We start from the raw sequence: 25,886 nt of genomic DNA on the forward strand, positions 1-25,886 counted from the left end.
ACGATTTCCAGGTCACCAGAAGTGGCAAACATAAAACATGAGGTGATCTAACAATCTTGTTATTCATTGGCACTTTAATGCATTGGAAAATTTAAACTGTACATGAATGATTGTGAGTGAATAAAGGAATGGAACATAAATCGACAACAACGGAACAAGACGGAAAATGAAAAATGGGCCATGTGAAAAATCATGCGAACCAAATAAAAACAATGGTTTATCGAATATTTTCATCACTATTATTATTATTATAATTATTATTAATATTAATATTAATATTGTTGTATACCAGAGTTAAAATTAGTATCGGTTTTAGAATTTAATTACAGTGTAACATTTACTACAAAACTGATAAGGAGTTCTATCGAAACTAAAATATTTTACACTAAAGATACAGCTAGAAATATTACGAGCTAAGTAGAGTAAAACAAACCTAAGGGTAAGAAAAAAAGCACAATCTAACGTACAAAAAACACACAACTTGTGTCGAGAAAATAAGTGTTTACACTTTCGTGTTACAATTGTACAGGTGACTGTTTTTGGACTTTCCACACTCTGCCACATGTTCGGCTTCGTAACCACGTGCTATGTTTTGCGCCATTTTACCTACGTATTTAAGAAAAAAATTAAACTAACTGTGTATTGTTCACTCTTTATTTTTTGCTACTCTCTTCTAGTGGGTGGGACGTAAAAATCTAAACATTCGCTTCTATTCGAAGAAAATTATTTTGCTTACCGCGAAAAAAATAATATAACCTAAAAGTCTGCTTTCGATGCGCTAGACGCGCTACACGTGTGTGAATTATGACCTTACTTTAAAAAAGTAGCTTTACACTCGATAAAAAATTAATTTAATTCAGTTTTTTCTGTTTAAATTTTTATTTAATAAAAATTTTGCTCAGTCCAAAAGTAAGCGAATAATAATTAATGAATTTCGCGTATTTTTTTTCTCTCTCTCGCAACCTAGTTTGGCAGGAAATGTTAGGTTGAACTAAATATGACCGTTGTTTTGCCTCGTGTCGATACATGAGACCAGGTGAATCGTTCTCCAATTTGTAAATGTAACGAGTGGCCAGCACTCATGTAGGTTTGATTACTTATTCGAAAGAAGAATAAATGAATGCAGTTTTGATGGCAGTTGGTTTGCTTTTTGTTTTGTTTGGCGGTTTCACTGAAACCAAATTGCATCGTTTGTGTGTATGTATGTGTGTGGATAAGTAAGAAGGGGGATGTATTTTGCACCAATTCCGATGGATACGCCTGGTTGCTTTCATCTTCGTTGAGCCAGTGACTAAATCTATCTTTTGTTTTGTAAATTTATGGCAGTGTCAAAATCATTGTTAACAGCTCGAAATGAGTACACTTGATTGGTTATGTCACGCAATTTTCTAGTGGTTCAACGTGATGTAAAAACAGGCGTTCGCTTCATGAGAAAATACTGCACTCAATGAATTGATTGAATGATCGATTGGATATATTTATCTCTTCAGTTTGAAATCGCTTGCCTAGCATCACTCAAACGATACAACGAAAATCTGAATAAGTCTGAATAAGTTTGCTATACGTCTACCGGTCAGGGCGATGTTTGTTCTGGGTTAGTCCCTGTTGAGGTTCGCATCGCTACTTAAGTGTTGTTCGTCTTCGTACCATATTCGTTTGTTGCTTTAATCACTTAATCAGTCATTTGTTTTGGCAGTGATCTTTTTCGACAGAAAACTTATTACCTTTCGTTTTTTTTCCTAACACATAATCGTCTTTAGTTAATTTAGTCACAACAAAAAATGTTACACTAATGATTTCACCTTTCATATGGGTGTTTGTGTGCTTGCATGTTTTCTTTCGGCTAAATCTCACTTTTCTCACTAAAAATTACACAAGTGATGGGGGGAAAATGACTTTCTTATTATTGTTTCCATATACATCTTGTTCTTTTTTTTTGCTATCGCTTCGCTAACTTCTAGTATCGTAACACTATATGTATATATAAGTCATAGACACCTATTATTTCTTGTTCTTTTGTTCTTATTGATGTTGGCGAGTGGCGCGTGTGTATTTACGTGTATTTTCGTTACTATATACCTTCTGCGTGCTTTAGTAGAATGATACACGATTAGATGGTCTAAAAAAAGTTCTCCCCTTGAATACGTACTGCGATTGCAGCTTATATAGCTTAAAACCTATTTAAGATTTTGATTAAAATAACAAACTAAATACACGACGGATAAATAGCTTGAAATGCAGACACTTGGTCGCGTGGAAAGACATACGTGGGGTTTCGATATACAGTTTTTTTTTGTTACTACTGAACAGTGAAAAAGGAAAACAGTAAAAGCACATATTAAACATTGCTCATCGATAAATATAGGCAAAGAGGGATGGAGGGAAAGAAACAGGTCGTTTGGGGCTCAACACCTATGTTGGGTGCGGATGGTGACCGGTTCGTCACCAGATGGCAGATTTTGGTCAACGTTGGTATGTATGCAATTGTACATAGTTTCGAACTTTTTACAACGGGAAATTTGGTTACTCGTTAAGTTTTGACTGCTACAGTTTTTGGTTTGCGCGTGGATACCACTTTCTTTTTAAGGGTAACATAAATATAGTGTTTATTTAGTTTTCTTTGTACAGTGCGACACCTTGCGGCATGTTTGTGTTGTTTTGTTGTTTCTATTTGGATAAAGTTTGCTATTTACAGGATGGAATAGTATCTAATATAGATCTGTTTCGGGTTCTTCGGTTAGACACAGTTTGGTTATGTACAGTGGCAATACCAACGCAATTTTTCGACCGGTTCAATCTGGAAGTCACGTTAAAAAAACGTAATCTGCTGTATATAGTTTAGGACTGATTTCTTTACTCGACCTAACCTTTAAACCTGGTTTACCGATGCATCGAACCTGGTTTAAAAGTTAAGCGTGGGTGAAGAAATCGACCCTTAGTGTAGAATAACGGCAAGTAATAAATTTGTATTGCTTATTCTGAACTGGTGCAACTTCGATAGCAGTAGAATGGTTCTTCCCATCATGTAGGGTTTCTGCGCGCTAATTCATCTTAGCTCTTCTATTCATCCCACCTATTTGAATACATTAGTTAGGGCAGTATCTGCTATCTCTATTCAACGCATTAGCTCAATTGGTAGGATGAATAAGGGTACGTTGTACTCGACTTTTCGCTTCGTTCAAACACGAGAATTTTACATTTTTTAAGCAAAATTTTTAACTGTATTGCTTCTTAGGAACGAAACGAAACTGATGATACCTATTTAAGCGCAATCCAGTAACTCTAAGTTGAGTTATCAACGAAATAGTGTGATATCCTGTCTAATGAGATGGATAAGGACTCGTCTACCCTATGCAGCATTCAATGGAATATAACGTCTTCTCGTCAAGCAGGTTCCAAAAAATATTCAGATCGAGTTGAATTCTACAAGATGACGATACGAATGAATTAGGTTCTTCACTGACTCGGTTAACCTTACTTTTCTTGACAGTTCGCTTACACTGTTTACATGGACTTAGAAAAATTTGTGGACGACTAGATTCGCTCGAAACAAATCGCAAAGAAATTTTCTAAGTCCATGTAAACAGTACAAGCGAGCTGTAAAAAATGAACACTCAGTTCATTTGTCACGTCACCGTAAAGTATTCAATTACTTTGTTCGTTATTTGAATTTGAATGCAAGGGATGTTCATCTGTTGTAAACACATCACCGAGAATTGTCAAGTGAAGTTCATTCGGTTCATTATATGAGGTTGTGTTAGGTTAGTGTAAAGCCTAATAAGGACTATAAACAATTTTACTCAATCAGTGATATTAATTGATAAACCGAACTGACGTCCATCAATGTCAAATGTTTCATCACTAAGAACAATCATAAAACTTTAAAATACTAAATATTTTTTTGTTTATTTCGATTATATAGGTTTTAACCTTAAGGTCGTTCGCCTCTTCGGGTTAGAAAAATCTCTTATGAAAAATTTCTAACCCTATGTGCGGGGTCGGGTCTCGAACCAAGGTGCGCTGCGTACAAGGCAATTGATTTACCAATTACGCTACGCCCACCCCAAAAAATTCTAAATATTCGAATGATTACCGTGAAAACACTAGCGCCTTCGTGCCAGTATATTTCAAACTAGAGGCAACACTTTGTCGGCCATTTCGAATTGTCTATCTGATTATCTATCAATTCGGTCAAAATCAGTACCGCACTTGGTGGTAATCTCGAAATTATAATTTTATTTTTGCAAAACTCAAACGCTCCAGATAGATATCGGTTTCTTGTGCACTGATCCATTCCTAGCTAGATATTTGTAGTTGACAATCCAATACAAGTGCATAAAGTATGTACACGAACCATCTGCTTCCGTCAATTGAAAAGAACGCCAGCGTCACGGCAACTTCCTTCAGAATAAGTTCTTAATACGTCAAAGAGAACCTATCATTTATCAATGGCAGCTCGCGTCAATCTAGTAAACGAAAAGCTATCAACGTGTACTCTACTCATTCACATGGAAAACGTTCACGATCCTGGAATATTGAACGAAACCCGGTTTCGGCCATTAGACGGTTTCGTGTGACAGGAAGGGGCAATAAAGGATGAAGCGGAAGACGGAAGGCAAGATGGCGAACCCTTCTGCGGGTTGGGCCGGGAGGTCCAAAAGTATTTGGCCAACATGGTCAATGTCACGGGGCAGCGGAAGTAGAGGCTGACCGTGTCGAAAGCGCAAACGATCACCCAGAAGCAGCTGCTTAAGCTGTTTGTCTAGGATGTGTCTCCTGCGAAGCGCGTAGTTGTGATCATAGGCGAGGAGGAGTACCCGACGCTCGCCGGCAATGGCTGACAGCGGATCAGCTATTTCACATTTCCCAGGAAGGAGATAAGCAACCACGTGAAGTAAAGAGTGCCCCTCAAATGCTGTAGAAAACAGCGATGCCAGATTTACAGACATGTCTGTATTTTACAGACTTTTGATGTCTCCTACAGAAGTAGCCAGAGATCTACAGTCTTTTAAAAGGGTAATAGTGTTTAGTAAAATTGCACTAGAATAACTGTTTTCGAATACGAGTGATTCCTTCACAATAAAATTCTACTTTCAATCTATTTTAAAGTAAAATTTTAGTGTAACTAGGATTTACACAACCATCTACAGACTTTTACAGACATTTTAGTTATTCTTCAACAGACATTTCAAAAAAACATGTGGCATCGCTGGTAGAAAATAACTTATTGGGTATTTTCTCCAGAAAATTTGGGTAGAAGTAGTTTAGAGTGTATTGTTTACACTGTATTTATACCGCCAGGGATGCCAGGTGCACAGATTAATCTGTGTTTCACAGATATTTTCAATATGCTGCATAGATTTCAATTTTAATTCACATATTTCCACAGTTTTCTTCTACAATGCACAGATTAACACAGATTTCTCAATTTTTGACCTTGCGCCTTATTTTTGCCTCGCCAAAAAAAAGGTCGTCACATCTTGTTTTGAGACAAATTTGTACGTTTTCCTTAACACAGATTGGCACAGATTTTTAAATGGGCCGCGCACAGATTTTTCATCTGGCATCCCTGTATATCGCTGTCAGTTTTTCAAAAATTGGGAAAAACACATAACCCAAAAAGTAACGTCGCGAATCGATTTTGCGCAAGCACCTGGAAAATCCGTAACTCTCTCATCGGGACTTTGGAAAACAAATCGGAATCGTACAGTCAACGGTGAGTCGTCTGATTTAACGTTACTATCAAACTCTGAGCATCGAACGGAAGGAAAAATGCGGTTAGAATGAATGTTCTAATAGTGATCAGGATCACAAGCGGTTAGTGAAAGCGTTTAAGCGGAATCTCAATCGCTCAGGGATAAGGCCAAAAAGTTCAATCTATCCAAGTCTTTCGTTCAGAGAGCCAAGGACCGGGAGGGGCTGCATACGTACAAAGTGCTGAAGGCTCTAAATGGTGACGAACGGCAACATACAGTGGGAAAGTCACGGGTCCGGAAACTGAACACCCAGATGCCTCATTGTCTCATCATGGATGATGAAACTTACGCCAAGGCAGACTTCCGGTAGTTTCCGGGGCTATTGTTTTTCACCGCCCGGCACAAGTTTGATGTTCCGGAGGAAGTAAGGAAGCAGAAACTTTCAAAGTTTGCGATTTTCTCATGTGGCAAACGGAGTGCGCAGTCCGTGACTACCAGGATTGTAAATTGGTAGATCTACCTCAAGGAGTGCCAACAGAAGCGTCTGCTTCCTCTGTTGAAGCAACACGTAGGTCATGCGATTTTCTGGCCTGATCTAGCTTCGTGTCACTATTCAAATGTACTGAAATAATACGAAGCCAACTGAGCTTTTTAGTACCCAAGGATATCAACGCACCGGAATTAAGGCCCCTCGAAAAATATTGGGCAGTTTTGAAGCAAGCACTACGGAAGCATGCCAAAGAGATCAAATCTGCGGAAGACATAAAGAAAAATTGGGTTTCCGTACAGAAGAAGCTGCAGCCAGCTGTTGTACAGAACCTAATGAGTGGAGTTAAGCGTAAGGTGCGAGCGGGCGGTTATGGTATTGAAGTTGAATGAAATAAATAAGCGTACTAATGGATTATATTTTATTGTCTGAAAGTTTGAAAAGGATCGGTCCAGTAGGTAATTTTCTACAGCGTTTTTTCCGTGATGCAATTTGATGTGGAACACTCTTTCCATCTTCCACACGAAGTTCCCAAGGATCGTTTTGTGGCTGACAATCAGAGAGACTGGGATGTTAGAGCCAGTTTTTAATTCTACGCAACTTGCAGTCAACAGGGTGTTATACAGCATGCCTACTGGAAGTTGTGGTCTTCATAAAGTAACACCACTCGATGGAGGATGTCGTGTTCTGGCCAGATCTGGACGCGAAGCAGTCGCTGAAGGAGATGTAACGTTTATAATTCGCAGTCGACCCTACGAACGCCAACCCTCCAAATCCTTCAGGTACGTCCAATTTTAAATTTCTGGGCGAACCTGAAGCAACTCGAAAAGGAGCCGGTCAATAAGGTGAAGAATATTAAAATAATTCTCTTCTTGTCTGGTGGTGGACAACGTTCCGGCCAACTGCGGCAAGGCCGTCCATCAAGGAATGGAGTAATTTTCATGAATCAATACAGAAATCAATTAAAATTAGTTTGGTTTTGATAACTTTTATAGTTTCTTTTTCATCCTTCCAAAAAATGTGTTTTTAATGCAAACTGTATACACTGGAATTGAATGACTGGAACGAACGGGTGAATTGCGCCATCCATGAAAGGATACTTATTGAAATCTGGAATGTGTTACCTTTCAGAGTAACAATTTACTACTGGCTAAACACTAATCTAATTGTATTTCTGGTTGATTGTGAGGATTTCAAAAGTTGCGCTATAAAGCGGCAAAAGCCAGTACTATTCACAGGATGGGAACCAGAGCAACAAAGGTTTTTAGTGTTGGTAAATTAGTACATTTGCGAAAACGTCGATGATTTAATCTTCCGGTTATATTTTCTCTAGCGTTCATTCTGGTATAATGTTCATGATGATCTAGCGAAAGTCCACAGAAGAGATCAAATAATTTTCCAAAAACATCCACAATTCGCCAAAAAGGAGACGTCCTAACGGTAGGATTTTACGTTAGGATAACTGAAAGAAGTGATGTTTTAGTGAAAGCATCGCCATTTATTTGATAGTTTCCAGCCTACTCATAAAGACAAATTTTGCATTTACTATCAGAACGTACGGGGATTGCGAACAAAAATTGATCCATTTTTCTAGGCAGTATCTGAAGCAGAATACGATGTGATAATGTTTACAAAAATGTGGCTCGATTGCCGTATCTTCTCATCGAAACTGTTCGGCACCATGTACAACGTGCTTCGCACCGATCTCTACAGTAAAATAATTCAAAACCTCGCGGCGGGGGAGTTTTAATAGCCGTGTTGATCAAATTTAACAGTTTCAGTGCTCCTTTTGCCGCTTCTCTTGAACAAATATGGATCCTTATAAAAGCACCGCATAATGTTATCAGTATGGGTTCAATTTACTTGCCTTCAGATCGTAGGAATGAGCGTAGCTCATCTGCTATTCGGAAATGCTGCAACCATTGTACAACTTACCACGGACGTGAATTCAATATTGCATGCTAGCGCCAATAACCGTTTTCTCTACTATCAGTACATGAAAAGCACACAGAAAAAATTTCGTGGCACCCAAAACTGTTTTTATCATTCGTCAATACCAAGAGAAACGAATGCGGCTTGCTGTCATCCATGTTCCTGAACGAGACCGGTTGCAGCAAGTTCAAGTAAATGTTCAACGATACCTTCTCCTCAGCAGGTTAGTGAAGCTACTTGCCAATTACCTCGTGAAGTTTTTTGATTTCAGCACGCCTCACTTGGCGTAACAGGATATCACATGCCAACTATTTGCCGCTGGACCGGACGGCATTCCCTCGACTGTACTTAAACGATGTGCAGATGTTCTCTGTCGCCCTCCACCAAAGATTTTCAACCTCTCACTGCAGCAGGGCTACTTTCCCGCAAGATGGGAATTCGCTTAACTTTTTACAATTCACAAGAAGTAAGATACACGAAATGTGTGCAACGCAGTACCGCGACCTTATGCGTCTGCTTGACATTATTCGAGATCATAATGAACGACTCACTTTTCGCATGCTCCATCGATATCCTTTACCTTTTCTCCTATTCACGGATGTCTCGAGATCGCGATGAATGAGGTTTACGGATTTCAATATCAGATTTTCCCAAGATTGATAGCTGATTCTTGCTTGTAGTAATAGAGCCGTACGCCTTAGTGTAAAAGTTTAGCAAATGATGGAGAGCCGCAACTATCCAAAAATATTTAAAATAATTTCAGCCTAGATTTGGGTGAAGCCAACTTAGACATTTTACAAGTATTCTAACAGGTCGGCTGTTCCGAAACATAATCATATGTATTACATATTTTTTTAAATTAGCCAGTGTATTCTTACCACTCCGTGGCACCTTAGTGGTGGTAAATTCAAACCAACACTGGTGGGATCTGGTCGAATGCTGTTGTGTTCGTTCTAAAACTTGGCAGATAAAACGTCCTTGGACTTATGCTTGCTTCGTTGGTAAAACATTCGCCTTGTATTTCTATGCTCATCCCCCGTACTGAATCAGACTTTCCAAACTCGAAAAAGAAACAACTAATACTAGGGTCAGAAATTCTGTTATAAAAATTTACAATATTAAATGCGCAATATCGCTAACTTATTATTTGAACGATGTTTAACTAACAAAATTTCGCTTTAACTACCATTGCTCGATGAGAAAAAAGAACCATTCTGCTTCTATAAAGTACTCACAGACGTTCAGTTGGACAAAATCAATGGACAGGATAAAGGACCTGATCAACCACATCTCACAGCAATACGATTTGACAAATAATTAAACTTTTGTTTTGCTTTCCTTTTTTACTTATTGAGATCAACGAATCACTCTCTTTTTAATTGAATATTATCTTTTTTTATTAATTCTATACTTTGCTCTCTTTCATACGATAGCCGCTTTCCATCGCAGAACGTAAAAAAATTATCCTAGAAAACATTCACATTATTACACCGATTAAAACAAACGTGCGCCCCTTGTTCGGTACATTCTTCAATGTGCCTTTTAGGGCTATTTTGCTTTTAGCGGAAAAATAGATCTACTAAAACTAAATATTTAAATATTCTTCCTTGTTTTCTTTCTGATCAAGCGCGCCACTTCTTCTAAATTAGAATTACGCAGACTCAAAAATTTCCCTAAACGAATAGTTGCGTTTACCATCGAGTGGTAGAAAATAGACGGAAGGGTCGAAATCGATTGATGGCGGTTGACATGTTCCCATCCTTGTGGGTCAAATAAATCTAACATTGGTGGAAAAACACCTATAGCTTCGCACACGATGGTAATATATATGTACAATTAAACCCGATCCCACTGTATGTTGTGTGTTCTCTATCCGATCAGACGCGACGAAGCTTTCGCCCCAGTTCACGCAGACCTCAGAAACCGCCACTACATCTTACTACACAACTACCATAGAAAGATGGAAAAAAGTTGTCTTAATAACCTAACTTCCTGTGCGTTTGACCGGTCCGTTGCATTGCCGTTGCATGCTGCCGCCGAATAGAGCTGAGTCTCTTGCGGGTTCGCTTCTGTGAGAGCGAATCGGAAATCAACTTTGCCGTCGTCGGTCAAGATGATGCGGAAGATGAGCAACTGCTACTGTTTCCGCTGTTGTTACTGCTGCTGCTACTACCGCCGCCTACACCGCCGTTACTACTGCTGCTACAACTACCGCTTGAGAGTAGCGACGACGACGATGACGATAGCACCGACGAAAGCGGAGACGACGTCGATGAATAGGATTGTTTCGGAGGTTTCCTCAGCTTTTTGGGCTCCGTCCGGGAGTTGAACGGGATCGGTGTACTCATACTGCTGCAGCCACTGGTCGAGGAGGAACTAAAACTACTACTGCTTCGGCTGCTACTGCTGCTGCTACTACAACTACTACTGCTACCGCCGCCACCACTACGGCATGTGACGCCAGACTCCTCCGCTTGCAGTTTCAAGTTTAGCTCGTGGAGACACGATAGAAGCTCTGCATTGGCCTTTCGATTGGTCTTTAGCAGGGCCTCCAACTCGAACCGCTGATCCGGGTTCAGCTCGTTGATTGAGATCTCTTTCGTAAGGGACACTTCCGCCGTTGGGATCCAGTCGTCGGAGATGCTGTGGGGGGAAAGATGGCAGTCGGTTAGTCAACGGTGAAACGGGCCAGGTGTCAAATTATAGTAAAATAAATCTAAACTAAGTAAAGTTGCGTTTTAACAATTTACGTTAACTGTTTTTTTGCAAATTTGTTGCACAATTTTCATAATGAATCATTATTAATGATGATCAAAACAGTAGTACATAGAAAAGAGATTATAACTTAAGGATGGTGCTTGCCAATAAATGCGTAGAAACAGTACCGTTTTACTACCTCCAGAGGATATAATCTTTACTGAAGAACCCAAACACAGACGCGAACTATTTGTTCATTGAGATTGCGATTGAGTAGCTGATTTACTGACGAAGTATTTTAGAAAGAAATTTGCTAAAGCATTCGAATATACTACATAAATATCGGTATCTTTTCCGTGCCAACTTTCCGGTATTCAGTCATGGATCAGATGGGTAAATCACTTGTTCAAATAAAACGTACTCATTCAGATTTCAATTGAATTTGCAGTGTATCATTCAATTTGCATGTTAGGTGGGCAAAACGAATACTTCCTCCAACTCTATCGATACGGTATGCATGTAGAATGCGGCAAACATCATGCGAAGTGCTCCATCAAATTCCAGAAAGCCTATACTTTTCGAGATAGCGTGACATTGGCCTTAAACTATTAAAATAATATTTAAAAAAAAACATTATTTTGCATATGGTTCTGAATATGTTTGTGTTAGGGTTATGTTCGACTCGCCAATTCCAATAATTACGATTATTCCTTTAAATCAGGGCTTGTCTTAAATTTTTCTAAGACAAGTTATTCCGGCACATTTCAAATTAGAGAAAATAATAAGTAAATTTTCTGTATTACGCAATTATGTGAAGATTTTGTATTTCTCATTAGTGGACCCGATTTTGTCAATCACACATGAAAATCCGTTTGAGAATAGTAGGCGAGGTCTGACTGCAGACAGTTCGTTTTTTTCTCGTTAATTTTTTCCAGTGACATTTTGCTCTCAATTTAGAATTTCCGTAATGATGACCAGTTTCGTTATTTAAATTTCGGAACTGTTCAAGTGTTGATTCGTTGACAAAGTGAAGGTGCCTTTTGGTAAGAACCAAACAAGCGATCAATACAATACGATACGTGATCCGCTGCAGAAGCGGAAGATTCCAGGATGGTGGTGAGAAGTCGACTAATTTGGAGAATTTTGGACTCCACATTTTTGGCCGGTGAGCCCGTTTTTATTATATTTTATTTTAGTTTTTTGTTGAAAGAACAATTGTGTTTTTGTTTCATTAAAAACTACTAGTCGATTGACAAAATCTGTTGTTCTAAATGATATGTGGAATCGCTCGGTTTAAATGAGCAGTTTATCCGCTGGATTCTTTCTTCTACCCCGGAAGGTGACAAAACATTTATTTCTTGCATTAGCCGGATTTTTGTATGTTTAATAATTGGAATAACTGTTCAGTCAACGCCAATGTGCACTTCAGGATGTTTTCTAATTTTTTTACTACAAGTTATTTTACATAGATCAGTGGGGAAGGGTTGCTTCTCTAATCTTTCGGCCATCTCAACTCACGATTGGGTGTTCTTGGTATGTACAACCAACATAAAGATGTGACACAGGGTGCTGGAGGCACACTAAAATCCTGTCAATCCTCTTTTTCATTGGATTGCCTGCTTTACACGCCACCAAAAAAGTACTGAACGGTGACGTTAAAACTACCTAATAGTAAGTAAACCGTATTGTTTACATTTTTTAGGTGAATTTTACCTCTGTGATTAAGTTTTTTCTACCCAGCGAGTCAGTTCTATCCTCGAACTTTAAACTTATCGTTGGGTGAAAAAAGATGTGTTTTTGTGTGATAGCTTTCAAACGAAAAACTCCAAAAATAAAGTAAGACTATTAAACTAATATACATAATTCATGATTAATATAGTTTCTGCATTTTTCTAGGCATATACATATACGTAGTTGAAGGAAAGAGGATTTTCAGAATTTTCCGCGGAAGCTCCTGAAGAAAAGTTATTGGCCTTCTTTTATTTAGCGGAATTTACCGAGAATCGACATGGTAGGACAATACATCCTCAGGTAAACCTATTTTAGTTACTTAATAATAATCCGCACTTTACTACACCCGTAAATCTCACTGAAAAATCTTTCTTTCCGTTGAGTGATTTTCACCTAACGATTAGTTAATACACAGCTACTCAAAAATCAGTTATGCTCTTTTACTTATTTTTGACTTCCTGCATGGAAGGCCTTAGTTGGGTTGAAAGTACGTAATATTCAGTACTTTTTTGGTGGCGTGTAGAGATATCATCAGGGGACCGTTCATAGAAGATGTCGCGTATTGGCAGTTGTGGAAGACTGTGACGTAACATGAATCACCAAGATGGAAACTAAAAATGAATTTGAAACGTACTAGTGGAGCAGGGGTAATGAAACCAACAACAATTTGTAATAAGCTTCGAGGGGAGGTTTATTTTAGACTTTTTTTTTCTTTTCTGCGAGACATGATTTATGAATGGCCACCAAACAAGCAATGTTGCCTAACGAGCATCACGTAATATCGAGGACAGAGCAGTGGGACTAAGACCAAGTTTACTTTGGGTCGTGCGAAACTGAGAAGCAGCATAAATTTAGGAACAGAGAACAGACGTCCATCTCAAGCGTAAAAGTTGAATAAAGGATTGTATCACTGACAACTTAGCACGCGCTGTTAATATCATGATACATTGGACTAGACAGGATAGAGAACGGGACGTTACCTACTTCAAGACAAACAGGGGAAAATTTGGTCCTTCTCCCAAGGATTGATGTTTACTTGGCAGACAGTCGCCACTTCGTTCAATTTTGCTAATTTTGCCTCTCTCGAACAGTAGGCTGCAGTTTTACAAGCCCGCTGATGCTAGGTGAGCTTGGTGTTGTCGCGGATGCTATGAATCGTTTTACGGAAAGACTAAGTTGTAGCTTGATTTGAGAGTGTTGAAAATATTTTTATCTTGTGATCCTACTACCCAATTCTCAAACTACTATAGATATCAGACTACCTCACAGTTTTAGCAATACACCCACGACCGGCTGTGTGGAGTTGAAATTGCTGTAGCTTAGAGAAAAAGTAAATCACTCTCGATGGTCGGCTATCCAGTGTATAAACACAAAAAAACATAACTAAATATATTTTTGCTCTGAGTATTCGTATACTCGAAGACTGACCATCCAACCGCTTAAAAACATTCATTTCGTGGTCGCATTGCCTGCTTGTGGCGAATCCTAGACCTATACCTGTCGTTCAATCCAACTCCGTAATGCTTATGGAAGCGTCGCTGAGTCGGGGGCCTTCCTTAAGTAGATATTACAGCATTACAACATTTCGTACTCTATCCTAAGTATCGGTGAAGATGGTCGTGGCCTGCAATAACGATTCTTATGCTATTGGTTTATTAAACTCAGAAGAGATAAAGTTCATTGCCGATTATTTATCTCACAAGCAAGATGAGTTCAATTACCTATAGGCAACAAGATATTCGTCAGTATGCAATCTACGAATAGCACCGTGCTTCGCAACGTATCGCAACACACAAATGCAAATCCATTTCATGGGCTCTAGCAGACGAATTAAGTCAAATTCGAGTAAATTCTTTCTTGAGCATATTTAATTATCTTAGAGATGCAAAATATGCAAAACTAAAAGAACCCCTTAAGGGGAGATAATGGTTTCAGCGTAAAAAAACATTTTTCTTGCGATTTTTTAAAACTTTGCGTAAAGCGAATTGTTCAAAATTTTCGTACATTATAGTGTATCATTTCAACAACATCCTGTTATTTTTCTTTGCAGAAATATCGACAAACGACTCGGTGACGAAGCTTTTTGTAGAACGTCTCTGGAAATAACATGATTTGCGGTGTTACATGCCATTCAAAACTACTTAACTGATTTCTTTGAAACTTTGCATACACTTTCTATATAAAAACACTTAACCCTTACGTTGAGTTTTTGGGATAATTTTTCAATTAATTACTCATAAAAAGGCGGATTTTTTCGCGAAAATTGAAATTTTTTATTTAAAACGTGAAGAATTATCTCAAAAACGTTCAAGTAGTTTTTGAGTGGCAGGTAACACCGCAAATCATGTTTTTTCCAGAGACGTTCTACAAAAAGCTTCGTCACCGAGTCCTTTGTCGATATTCTTGCATAGAAATTATTGAAATGATACACTATAATGTACTACAAAAAAGTGTATTTTTCGCTGAAACCTTTGCACCCCACCCCCCTTAAGGGAAATTTTTACCAAATAATCAGAAATGGTTATGAGACTATGTCTAGGGACTAAAGAAGAATACTTCAACAGCTTCCGTTCATTAAAAAGAAAGAAAAGGGACCATCCATAAATGACGTAGCATTTTTTGAGTGATTTTTAACACCCCCCTCCCCCATCGTAGCATTTCGTCACAAACCTCTAAATACCCCCTGGTAATTACGTAGCTTGACGGTAACCCTGCCCCCCTTGCCACCGTAATTTTTTTTAAAAATTCTATTCTATTCCCCTTTAAAAAAAGCTACGTAGCATGACATGACCCCCTACCCCCCTGTCGTCACACATCATCACAAAATACAAAACTCCCCCCTCCCCCATATAATGCAACGTCATTTATGGATGATCCCAAAGAATATATCCCGATTTTATTACCCAGTGTTTTTAGCCTAAAATTCATCAAGGGGCTGATAAAAACTGCCCTTCACTGTATTTGAAAAATGGCTAATTAATACACCATGTACTTTTAGGGTTTCCATTCTTTTTTGTTTTCCAAGAGGTTGAATGGTTAGACGTTTTTTTTGAAAAATGAGTGAAGCCAACATAGGCGGGCTTCCTGGTTCGGCTAGTTGGCAAAAATGACAGCAAACGCACTTTAAACAACTTTCACATTGTTACGAGCCAATGTTATTAATTCGACCTGAAACTTATCGAATGCAAACAAACTTCGTTTTGATGTGCTTAACTGGTATTATGAATAATGCTACCGGTGATTTTTGCGCCATGACCATTATAATCTAAATTTTGCAAATGAAGTCTAATTTTCACTAGAATTGCAAGATTTATAAATACAGTAAATACAGCTCTCAGTAAGCCACGGAAATGAATTACACATTGTTTTGTCTTTGAAGTGAACTGACATTAATTTTTGAGAGATGGTTCATTTATTATTGATTTAATTCACAAAATATTTTCGGAATTGAATTTCTTGAATCACGTAGATGTGTTTTTATACTCCGATATTCAAAATCGGTTCATTTTTATCCTGTATGTGATGGTCTCATTTTTAGTTATTGGAAATTGGTGAGTGAGGAATAAAATATAAAAGGTATAATATCACCGCCGATCGTGAACGGATCTTGACAATCTTGTCAGAAAAGTATTTTTATAGGCCCCCTACTAATGTTTTGCTTTATTCAAAAGTCATATGCTTAAAACAAGTTGTGTTTAACAAAATCACCAATATCTTAGAAAATAAACAAAATATCCAAAGACGAAAATAATGATGCTAAAATGTCACGTTAGGCCTTTCGTTCGAAACTAGTTTCGTGAAGATCGGTTCAGCGATTGCTGAGATAACATGAAGCTTTATATTTCTTCTTTGTCTTCACATCCAAACAACCAAAAGTTCGTGTAAGGGAGCTGCATAAGCTTCTCGGTTTAAGTAATTTTCCGATACATATCGTGTTCTAATAGTGGCTTAAACAGCTTGCAAATTCCATTAAAGCTTAAGCAGCTTGGAAGTTCACTAAAAGCTTTATATGAACTTTGAGGTGCTTTTTAAGTATTTGTTTTAGTCTGCAGTGTCCGACATCTTTTCACTCGAACACGTTCAAAATCGTTCCAACATGCACCAGAAAATAATGTCTACTAAGCACATAAAAACCCCTCAAAACCATTGGAAGCACTTTCAACGTTCTTTGGGCCAACAACGTGTTGGCTGAGAGTTTGTAGAATCATAACCGTTAACGATAAACAATATGGATTCTAACATGCGGCCAGACTGAGCGGCTCAATAATTGCTATGCATAGTTACCATTTGATATTGAGTCTAGAAAGGCCATTAAACAGTTTTATACTGAATGACAATGATGGCAATTCCTATTAGTTTGGAGTATCTCTAAAAATTCAGTTTTTTTAAATATCTTTTAAAATCTGTCTAAAGCGGGAAAACTTACGGTTATTTTTGAAATCGACAAGTTAAAAATACAATACAAAACATATTCAGAATCTTGCGCCGAAATAGTTCTTCACCATTGATATCGTCTCGTGTATCTCGTACATATCTCATTGCTTATATAATATTTATGTTGTTCATCGCTAGTAGCTTTTTGAATGTTCATCGCTAGTAGCTTTTTGCGGTGAGATTAGAATTTTCTAAACTTTTGGAAAGAGTAGCGCAGAAGTACACAGAAGTGGGTCACGTTTTGATTTTTGGTCGTAAACTGGTAAAAATGGAAATGTCCGGAATATTTTGTTTTGTCGAAAGAGGACCAAAAACCCAATTTTCCACTATCGTAAATTTTGAAAATTGGATTTCAATTTTGTTTCCTTGGATTAAAAATAAAATGTTTCTTGAGTCTTTTTTTCCAAATTTTAGAGAGAAGTGAGCCACCCCTCTTTTCTACTCAAAAAATGCAGATACATGAAGTTAATTGTAAATCTGAGGTTTTCAAGGTCGCTAATTACACATCCGATTTGCAAAATTCAAAATGGCGTATTTAAAATGAAGGGCAAAATGACGGATTCGAACGACAAACTACAATGAGAAAAAAAGCTACGAGTCGTCAAATATGTAGATCTGGGTTTTTTGGGGTCGCCAATTACTAATTTAAAAAAGAAAATATATGGTAATGAGTCAATTTTCGCTTTGTTTCTATTGTCACTCTACTCAATTGAAACCGTTGGTTTGAGCATCGTCTACCTTTTTTTTTATTCAATTCGTTTATTGGATATGGCAGGTTTGCGTTAGCTTAAAGGTGCCAATTTTGATTTGTTTTACATTTTAAATTACTTAAAATCGTCTACCATTTTTGTTCAACGCAATGGCTCAAATGGTAGTGCGAAAATTGTATTCGAATTTTCGTTGAGTTCAAATACGAGCATTGCACTGTTTTTAGGCATGTTTTATTATATAAATTCGAACCATAGACGTTGATACCTTCTTATACGTGTCTCACTTTCCCTGATAGGCTCTTTACTCTAACTATAAAAATGAAAAAAGAACAAGAATAACAAGAATAAGTCATCAAGACTTTTTCATAACTCATAGAATCACTTTACCAAGCAAATAACAGTGTTATTAAAGTGGCCTACATCTGTGTACAAACAGTAGCCCATTTCTGTCTAAAAGCACCGTTTTTGCGTATGCATTCCACGTGTGGGTCTGCAACCTCCTAACGTTTATGAAAAGGGAGCTCATCTTAAAATATGGTAACATGACATGACATACATGGCACTAGTATTCAAAAAACTTAGGGTGCCCACTTCTGTGTACAGAACTCTACTAATTATTTGTTACTAATATGACAAATATATATTGTAAAACTTAACGACATGTTCAAATTTAGTTAGGAGTTAACCATCCGATCCACTGCTGATTTTGACTGAATATATGGCTAGTAAATAGACAATTCTAAGTTGCCTCTTGTTTGGGATGTACTAGAATGGAAGGGCTAGTTTGGAATGAAAAATCATCAAACAGATGATTTTTGATTCAAGATTTCGAACAAGTATTTTAAAGTTATTTTTTCGGACATACAAATCTGTGACGATAAGTACAGCACACAGAAAAATTTAGCATATTCGAGCTTAAAATGAGTGTGATTGAATTGAACCATTTCTTGTTATTATTTATGTGTGTAGAATTAGGCAGGATTGTTATCTACTCCATTGGTATGCGACATATATGAAAATGTTAGCACACAGGAATCAGTTGCTGTTCTGTTCTTTTTCTCTTGTTTCTTTATTTTACTGTATATCTAGATTTTCGATTGGGAATGATGAGATTGAATTCCGTTTTCCTTTTTCTCTGGACTCTACTAGAATACGTGACGCAAACTTTATTACAGAGCTATGAACAGGACTATCGAGGCTCGAGGAATTAATATAATGCAAAGTCCACAGTATAGGGTCGAAAAATGTTGGTTTACGCTATGATGCTTCCTTCTCATCTACGCGTACTGATGTGTTTCGTATCCAAATTGGGATACATAAAAGTAATTCTTCATAATGAGACAAATGTTTACGAAATATGTAGTATGTGAAGGTAGTAATGGCCATTTGGCGTTCGGACAATGTTAATAGTTGACATTCAGATTTTGGAAAAACTTACGATTTGTAATGCATGTCTAACCTAGGGTGCATTGTCGCCCTTGGTGTGGACAGCTCTAGTTGTTTCTAGGGAATGGGGGCAAAGTAATGGTTATGGTAATAGCAAGTTTATGTAAAGCAGTCGCCTTTTCGAAGAACAACAATGGCAGCTGCTGCAAGTTTATGTGATAGTTTTTGTTTATCCAGTATGCAGATTATAATGCCTTACGGGCCGCAATGGTGAAGTCCGACTGGAAGCAGGAAACGAACTGAAGCAAGGCGATGCGCTATCTGTTCTTGTTAGCACTTGAAATTCGTAGATATCTAAATAGGGAAACGAAGTTTGTTCATCTACAACAGTACGGCAATCGATACATATTTCATTGACATTTGGCAGGAACGTTGAAATGTTACGTTTGTGTAGACTGCATCAAAACAATTTTCATTGATGATCACGAACAACCTGGGTACTTCGTCGAATAGAACAATACGCTTAGACTTACATCACTCTCTGTCCAAATAAATCTTTGAGCGGATTTTGTTAGTGCTGTTTTCTGTCTTGAAAAACTCATTGTAAAGTTTTCAACTATATAACCTACAGGAAGGTATGCCGAAATAGTAGTTAATCTTGTTTCATTATTTATTAACGTGTACTGGGAACCAATTGTTTGCACTCTCTCTGTCATTAAACCATTCGATGAAGGCGTATCAAATTTTATTGGTCACACGTAAACAATGGAAGCAAAAAGAAATGAACAAAAATATTATGACAATGCGTTTTTTTACATTAGATGACACGGTGCTATAAAATAAAAAAAATGAATGTACTTTAAAAGTGGTCTATTAAAGGTTGTAGATCTTGTCAAATACAACGCAAACGTTTGATCAATTTAACATACCCTCAAAATCTTAATTCATAGCAAAAAAAACATTTTTCAGGATTTCCAGCACGAAAAAATATTCTACGCGGTCATATTCCAACAGATTTTAAGTTCTCTAAGTGTTTTGGAAAGAAGAAGAAATGACCTTCCCAGTACTATGCGGTTTTGGTATAACAATATGAAAGTACCCATTATTTTGCGATTTTTTCATTAAAAATATGAGAAATGCTCTACATGAGGCCACTGGATTCGGTATTTTCAAAAATATTTTTTCAATTTCTTTCAAACTTGCAGAACCCGCCTCGGTTTATATAGCGTAACTAGCGGCAATTCACTATAGTTTGAAAATAATTAATACATTACCCCCGAGCCATTACTTTATCCTTACTGATAGTCTCAGCACAATTGCAGCTCTACGCTCAAAGAGGGTTGATAATCACAATCCATTCTTTTTGGGCAAGATACGAGAATTTCTGAGTAACCTAACAAGAAAATGTTATCAATTTACACCCATTGCTCTATTGCGGGCAACGAGAAAGCTGATAATTTAGCTAAGATTGGTGCACTAGATGGTGAAATATATGAAAGACCCATCGCTTTCAATGAGTTTGAAAGCGCTTCTCGACAGAGGACGCTTGCTAGTTGGCAAACATCTTGGGCCAATGGAGATCTGGGACGATGGCTACACTCAATTATCCCTAAAGTATGAACGAAAGCATGGTTCAAAGGATTGGATGTGAGTTGGGACTTCATCCGTGTTATGTCTAGGCTCATGTCCAATCAATATACTTTAGATGCGCATCTCCGCCGTATTGGGCTCGCAGAGGGAAATCATTGTGCTTGTGGAGAGGGTTACCACGACATTGAGCATGTTGTTTGGTCGTGCATTGAATATCGTGAAGCCAGATCACAATTAGATTCTTTACAAGTCCGAAGAAAACCAATCCATGTTCCTGTTAGAGACATCCTGGCTTACCGCGATCCTCTATACATGGAACTTAGCTATCATTTTCTAAAAACAGTGTCTGTTAAAATTAGATTCATCTCCTCATCTATCATCCATGACTAATCATTCACAAATTAAAATGTCCTAGAATATTCAGTTTTGTTTTAAGTTCAGACAATAGCATAAAAATGTAAATAAATACACACGAAAATACAAGATCATTATGAAATACAAGTGTTTACAGTGTTAGTTTTAGACAAATTACTAGTGTAGTTAAAATTAGTCTTAACGATTTTTGTAACATGCTATGTTAAAAAAGGAAACTTTGGCGTAAAAAGCTTTCGCAAATACGGCATTTGTCAAATAAACGTATGGAAAAGAAATGCTCTACGTATTTTTATTAGGAAGCGATTATGTTTAAATAGAAACTTAGCGAGAGCATTCAATTCCGCATCCAACGACATCCTACGTATGATCAAAATCGGTTGAAAAATGGCAGAGTTATCAATGATCGTAGCAACCATTGACGACGGAGGTGGAATTTTTTCGCTGGCGTGATTTTTCTTCCGAAAGGAATTTCTACGTTCGAGTTTTGAAAATCTGTAATGACTCTGTCGACAGTGAAGTGAACCCTTGTGAAGTGTCTAGATTTATCTATGGATGTTTCGGCCAGGATGAAGCTACCCCTTAAACGGCAAGAGAAGAATATTGACGGCCTTGTGACGACATCATGAAGTTAAGAAATCGAAAATTACTTTCCTGATGCCTTAAACAGCGGCTAACGAAAAATGTGAACAAATTTAACACATTTCTGATTTGTACTAAAAGAATTCAATCCATGAATGTGAATTTGTTTAAATGTGAAGAAAAGCTCATTTGAAGGCTAGCTGTTGTGAAGTGTAAAGTCTGAGCTGGTCAAATAGAACGCTTGTCACGTGAACGGTCCGGAAAGGTGCAAATAGTGCTTAGGTCGCCGTTTAGTACAGAATAATCAATGAAGATAAGTTGAATTTTGGAAAATCGCAGCGCACTCTAGCGAATAATCAGCACCGTCAAGATTATCAGTTTTCTTCTAGACAATGAAATTGAAGTATTAAGTTGGTGAGATCGTTTTTATTATTGCTGTTATTTACCTAATTCAAATATACTGAATACGTGCTAGAATCAAAAATGAATTTTTTCATTCTGGAAGTGCGAGTACATTTCAAGTAACCAAATGATACGTAGATGTATTCGTACGGGGCTTATTGTATATGAAGACGACCTCAGAATGTACGTGTATAAACAGGCATTTTTGAAATGGGTCGTTGGATTTGCAGTAGAGCTATCGCCTTCTATCTACAGGGCTAAACATGTTTACATCTATGGGTAAAAGCAAATAAATAGATGCAGACAAGTTTCTTCCATAAAAGCACTGCCGGTCAGTGGTAGATGGATTGTATGCACATTAGATCGGCAACAATTTTGAACACTGCTAATTCAAATGGTAATTGAATGCACAAAATATATGCAAAATATGAGCTTTTTCTGATAGCTCTAGTTCACCCACAAGAGGTTTGAAGTTTCTATAGTAATATATATATATATATATATATATATATATATATATATATATATATATATATATATATATATATATATATATATATATATATATATATATATATATATATATATATATATATATATATATATATATATATATATATATATATATATATATATATATATATATATATATATATATATATATATATATATATATATATATATATATATATATATATATATATATATATATATATATATGGAAACTCGGAAATAAAAATTTAAAATTAAATAAAAAATTCCACAGTAACTTTGCATACTTCCAAAATTTTGGCCACATAACTTATTTTATAACGAAGAGCTTTGTTGAAGGTTGCATAATGATTAGAGGTTTTCCGACAAAGTTATTTAACTTTGAAGACCAACCGGTTTTTTGAAATTGCCTATTCTAGGCATGTGCGAGAAAGAGGGGCAGCACATAATTTTATATGAGAATATCTTTTTACTGCAAAATCGGATCAATTTTCAGTCTTCGGCAATGTTGATCCTTACACCTTCCGCGATATATCTGCAGATTATGGGATACACAAGATACTGACATTTTTAATCAATTTATTGTTTCTTTTGCCTATTTTCAATATCTTTTACCATACAAACTTGAGAACTCTTGTGAGTGAACTATAGTTTTCAGAAAAAGCTCATATTTGACATATGGAATACAAAGCCAATTCCCGACATATGGAATACAAAGCCAATTCCCGCCCCCCCAAAGTAAAATATAGTTATATTATAGTGCGAGACAATAAAATTTCATTAAAACAAAGATGCTTCTTTAGATGGATGTTGATTAATTTACATAATTTTCATTGAAAAATCTCAAAATTATGGGTGTTTTCATACTGTTGACCCAAAACCGCAAAGTATCTTTGACAAAAGAACACAGCATATCGTTGGAAAGGTCATTTCTTCTTCTTTCCAGAACACTCAGAAAATTTAAAATCGGTTGAAAAATGACCGCGTGGAATTTTTTTTAATGCCGAATGTCCCGAAAAATAGTTTTTTTTGCCATAAGTCAAGATTTTGAGGGCAACTAACATTTTTCAAACATTGTCTTGTGTTGCATTTCATGAGATCTACAACCTATACTAGGTCACTTGAAAAATACAAAATCACTGTAGTGCCGTGTAATTTAGCTTGAAAAGGACGTTGAACCGTGGTTCGGAAAAGAATTCAAAATTACTGGAATATTTGTGATTAATCCAATGGATGCTCTTGAAACAAATACTAATCTATAATAAAAATGTTCACGAGAGGTGGATATAGCGTAGTTGGTAAATCGATTGCCTTGAACGAAGCTCACCTGGGTTCGATTTCCAACCCCTCCCATAGAGATTTTTCTAAAGAGATAATTTGAAAAGAGGCAAATGATCTTAAAGCAAAAAATTAATTTACGTATTATAATACTTTCTTATATATATTCATCCAGTCTTTGAATATTTGAAGACAAATATCGGGGTACGTTTTTAATATAGAAGTATTTATTGAGTTTAAAATTTTCAAAATTATATATTTTATAAAAAACCAAACTAATTGGTAGAAATCTGTGTTGTGGCAGATCAGTTTAATCACAACGAAAAATTAAGTTCATACAGTAAGCTGACTTAAAAAATGTCCGCCGCATGATGGTTTGTATGAAAAAAGTCGCATGTGACAGATTTTTGACATTATAAGCGTTCAGTACCGCCAAGACCGAGGAAATTTTCTGGCCAACAACTTTGCCGATGAACGCAAGATGCTCTGAGTTGACCCAAAATGTAAACAGCATTCTACTGAAGCGATGCTTAATTGAGATTAAAAATACAAGATACAAAAAAGAAGTAGACCTTCTCGTCGTTTGGATGAGACCTCAGCTAATTCATCATTTTGCAAATCATTATGATTGCGATTGCAGATGTTCATGTTTCCTTCGGGGTCTTACCCTAAGTTTTTAAGAACATTGCAAGCTTGTACAATGATAGTAAATATAATTGCAAATTCCACTCACCAGTAACTGTTTGGTGTTACTTCTCGTTCGAATGATTCCATCATTCTTAGATGTGCTTAGGATCCAGCTCGGGTGCTTAAAATTCAAAATCATGGGTATCTTTGATTGATTCTCCATATTAACAAGCCAGATTCAGATCGCGTTTCTTCAATTTTGAATTTTCGGTTTCGGGTCGGGTTTGTATTTTCAAATTTTAAATTACATTTACAAAATTTATTTACAAAATTTTCATTTGGTTTCAGGTTAAATACGAGTTTTTTAATTTAAAAATTTCCGGCCTTGTGTCGGGTTCGGGTTTTATTAAATTTTATAATATCGAGCTCGAATCGGGTGCGGGACGGGACATGCGTATAGAAAAAAACGAGTGTCAAATTGATCCAGCTCTAAACGTCACTTTGAACCAGTGAACCAAGCGCTTAGAATCAACCTAATATCGATTGATATCCACGCTTACAATATTCGGACATCTGTAAGCGAAGTGTAATAATTATTGTTTGAAGAAATTTTTGCTTTTTCCAAAGCTGGAAGCTAACTCTATTCAGTTTCATCATATCAGGAATGTGGAACTGTTCACAATGAAGAAGCTAAGAACAACATAAAGCAAAACAATGTAACTATTGTATTTCCCGTAATTAAAGTTCTGAAATACTTGCGTTTCAGGACTTTATTATGTTTGGAAATAAAACATTTACAAGTTAAATTCGAATGGCATATTATTGCTTGTACTGTAATGTCAGAAAAGTTATGGTAATGTAGTCAAATGTCTACATCACTATAACATTGTAGTAGTTTGTATTGTATTATTCCTCGAAAAATGAAGATTCATTACTTTAGAGCTAAGTGAAGAGAAACCCAAAAAATGCATTGATAACACAAACGAACAACAGTTCAAATTATTATTTCCATATTTTGTCTGCTATATATGGATGAAAAAGTATGGTGTTTTAGTGATAGACTTGTGGAATAGCCCGGTAGTGATTTCAAGATGGCAAAAACACAGACCCAAAAGCTGAACCTTAACCCTAGAACGGTTTTGTGGGGTACATTTGTAGCCCACAGCTATTTGCAATCCCTGTTATTCCGTTATGGTTTATTTTAACTGTAAGCAAACTTTATCAAAAATCAAATTGATTATTAAACTTTCATTAAAGCAGGTGCAACCTATTTGTTTCACTTGACCAACCTAACAGTACCCGCTTAAAGTTTGTCTGGGGTACAAATGTACCCCACAAAACCGTTTACGTTAGTGTTTTGTCATGTGTATATAATTCGGAAAATTTATTATATCTTTTTTTATAAGCAAAATATCGATACATAGTAAGCGAGAAACTTGCTTTAAATTGTATAGGCTTCAACATTGCTGA

The 25,886-nt window shown here is 36.7% G+C and overlaps 1 protein-coding gene across 7 annotated transcripts in view; it reads right to left on the minus strand.

Moving 5' to 3' along the window:
* Positions 1 to 293: 293 nt before the first annotated feature.
* Positions 294 to 25,886, minus strand: part of LOC131692830 (zinc finger protein jing homolog) — a 252,302-nt gene continuing 226,709 nt past the window's right edge. For all 7 annotated transcript variants that reach the window (XM_058980140.1, XM_058980134.1, XM_058980139.1 and 4 more), the window contains one exon: positions 294 to 10,758. In XM_058980140.1, coding sequence (XP_058836123.1) covers positions 10,224 to 10,758 — 535 coding nt within the window. In that variant the 3' untranslated portion in view covers positions 294 to 10,223. The remainder of the gene's footprint in view (positions 10,759 to 25,886) is intronic.

This window comes from Topomyia yanbarensis, chromosome 3 (assembly GCF_030247195.1).
Source record: "Topomyia yanbarensis strain Yona2022 chromosome 3, ASM3024719v1, whole genome shotgun sequence".
NCBI classification, from domain to species: domain Eukaryota; kingdom Metazoa; phylum Arthropoda; class Insecta; order Diptera; family Culicidae; genus Topomyia; species Topomyia yanbarensis.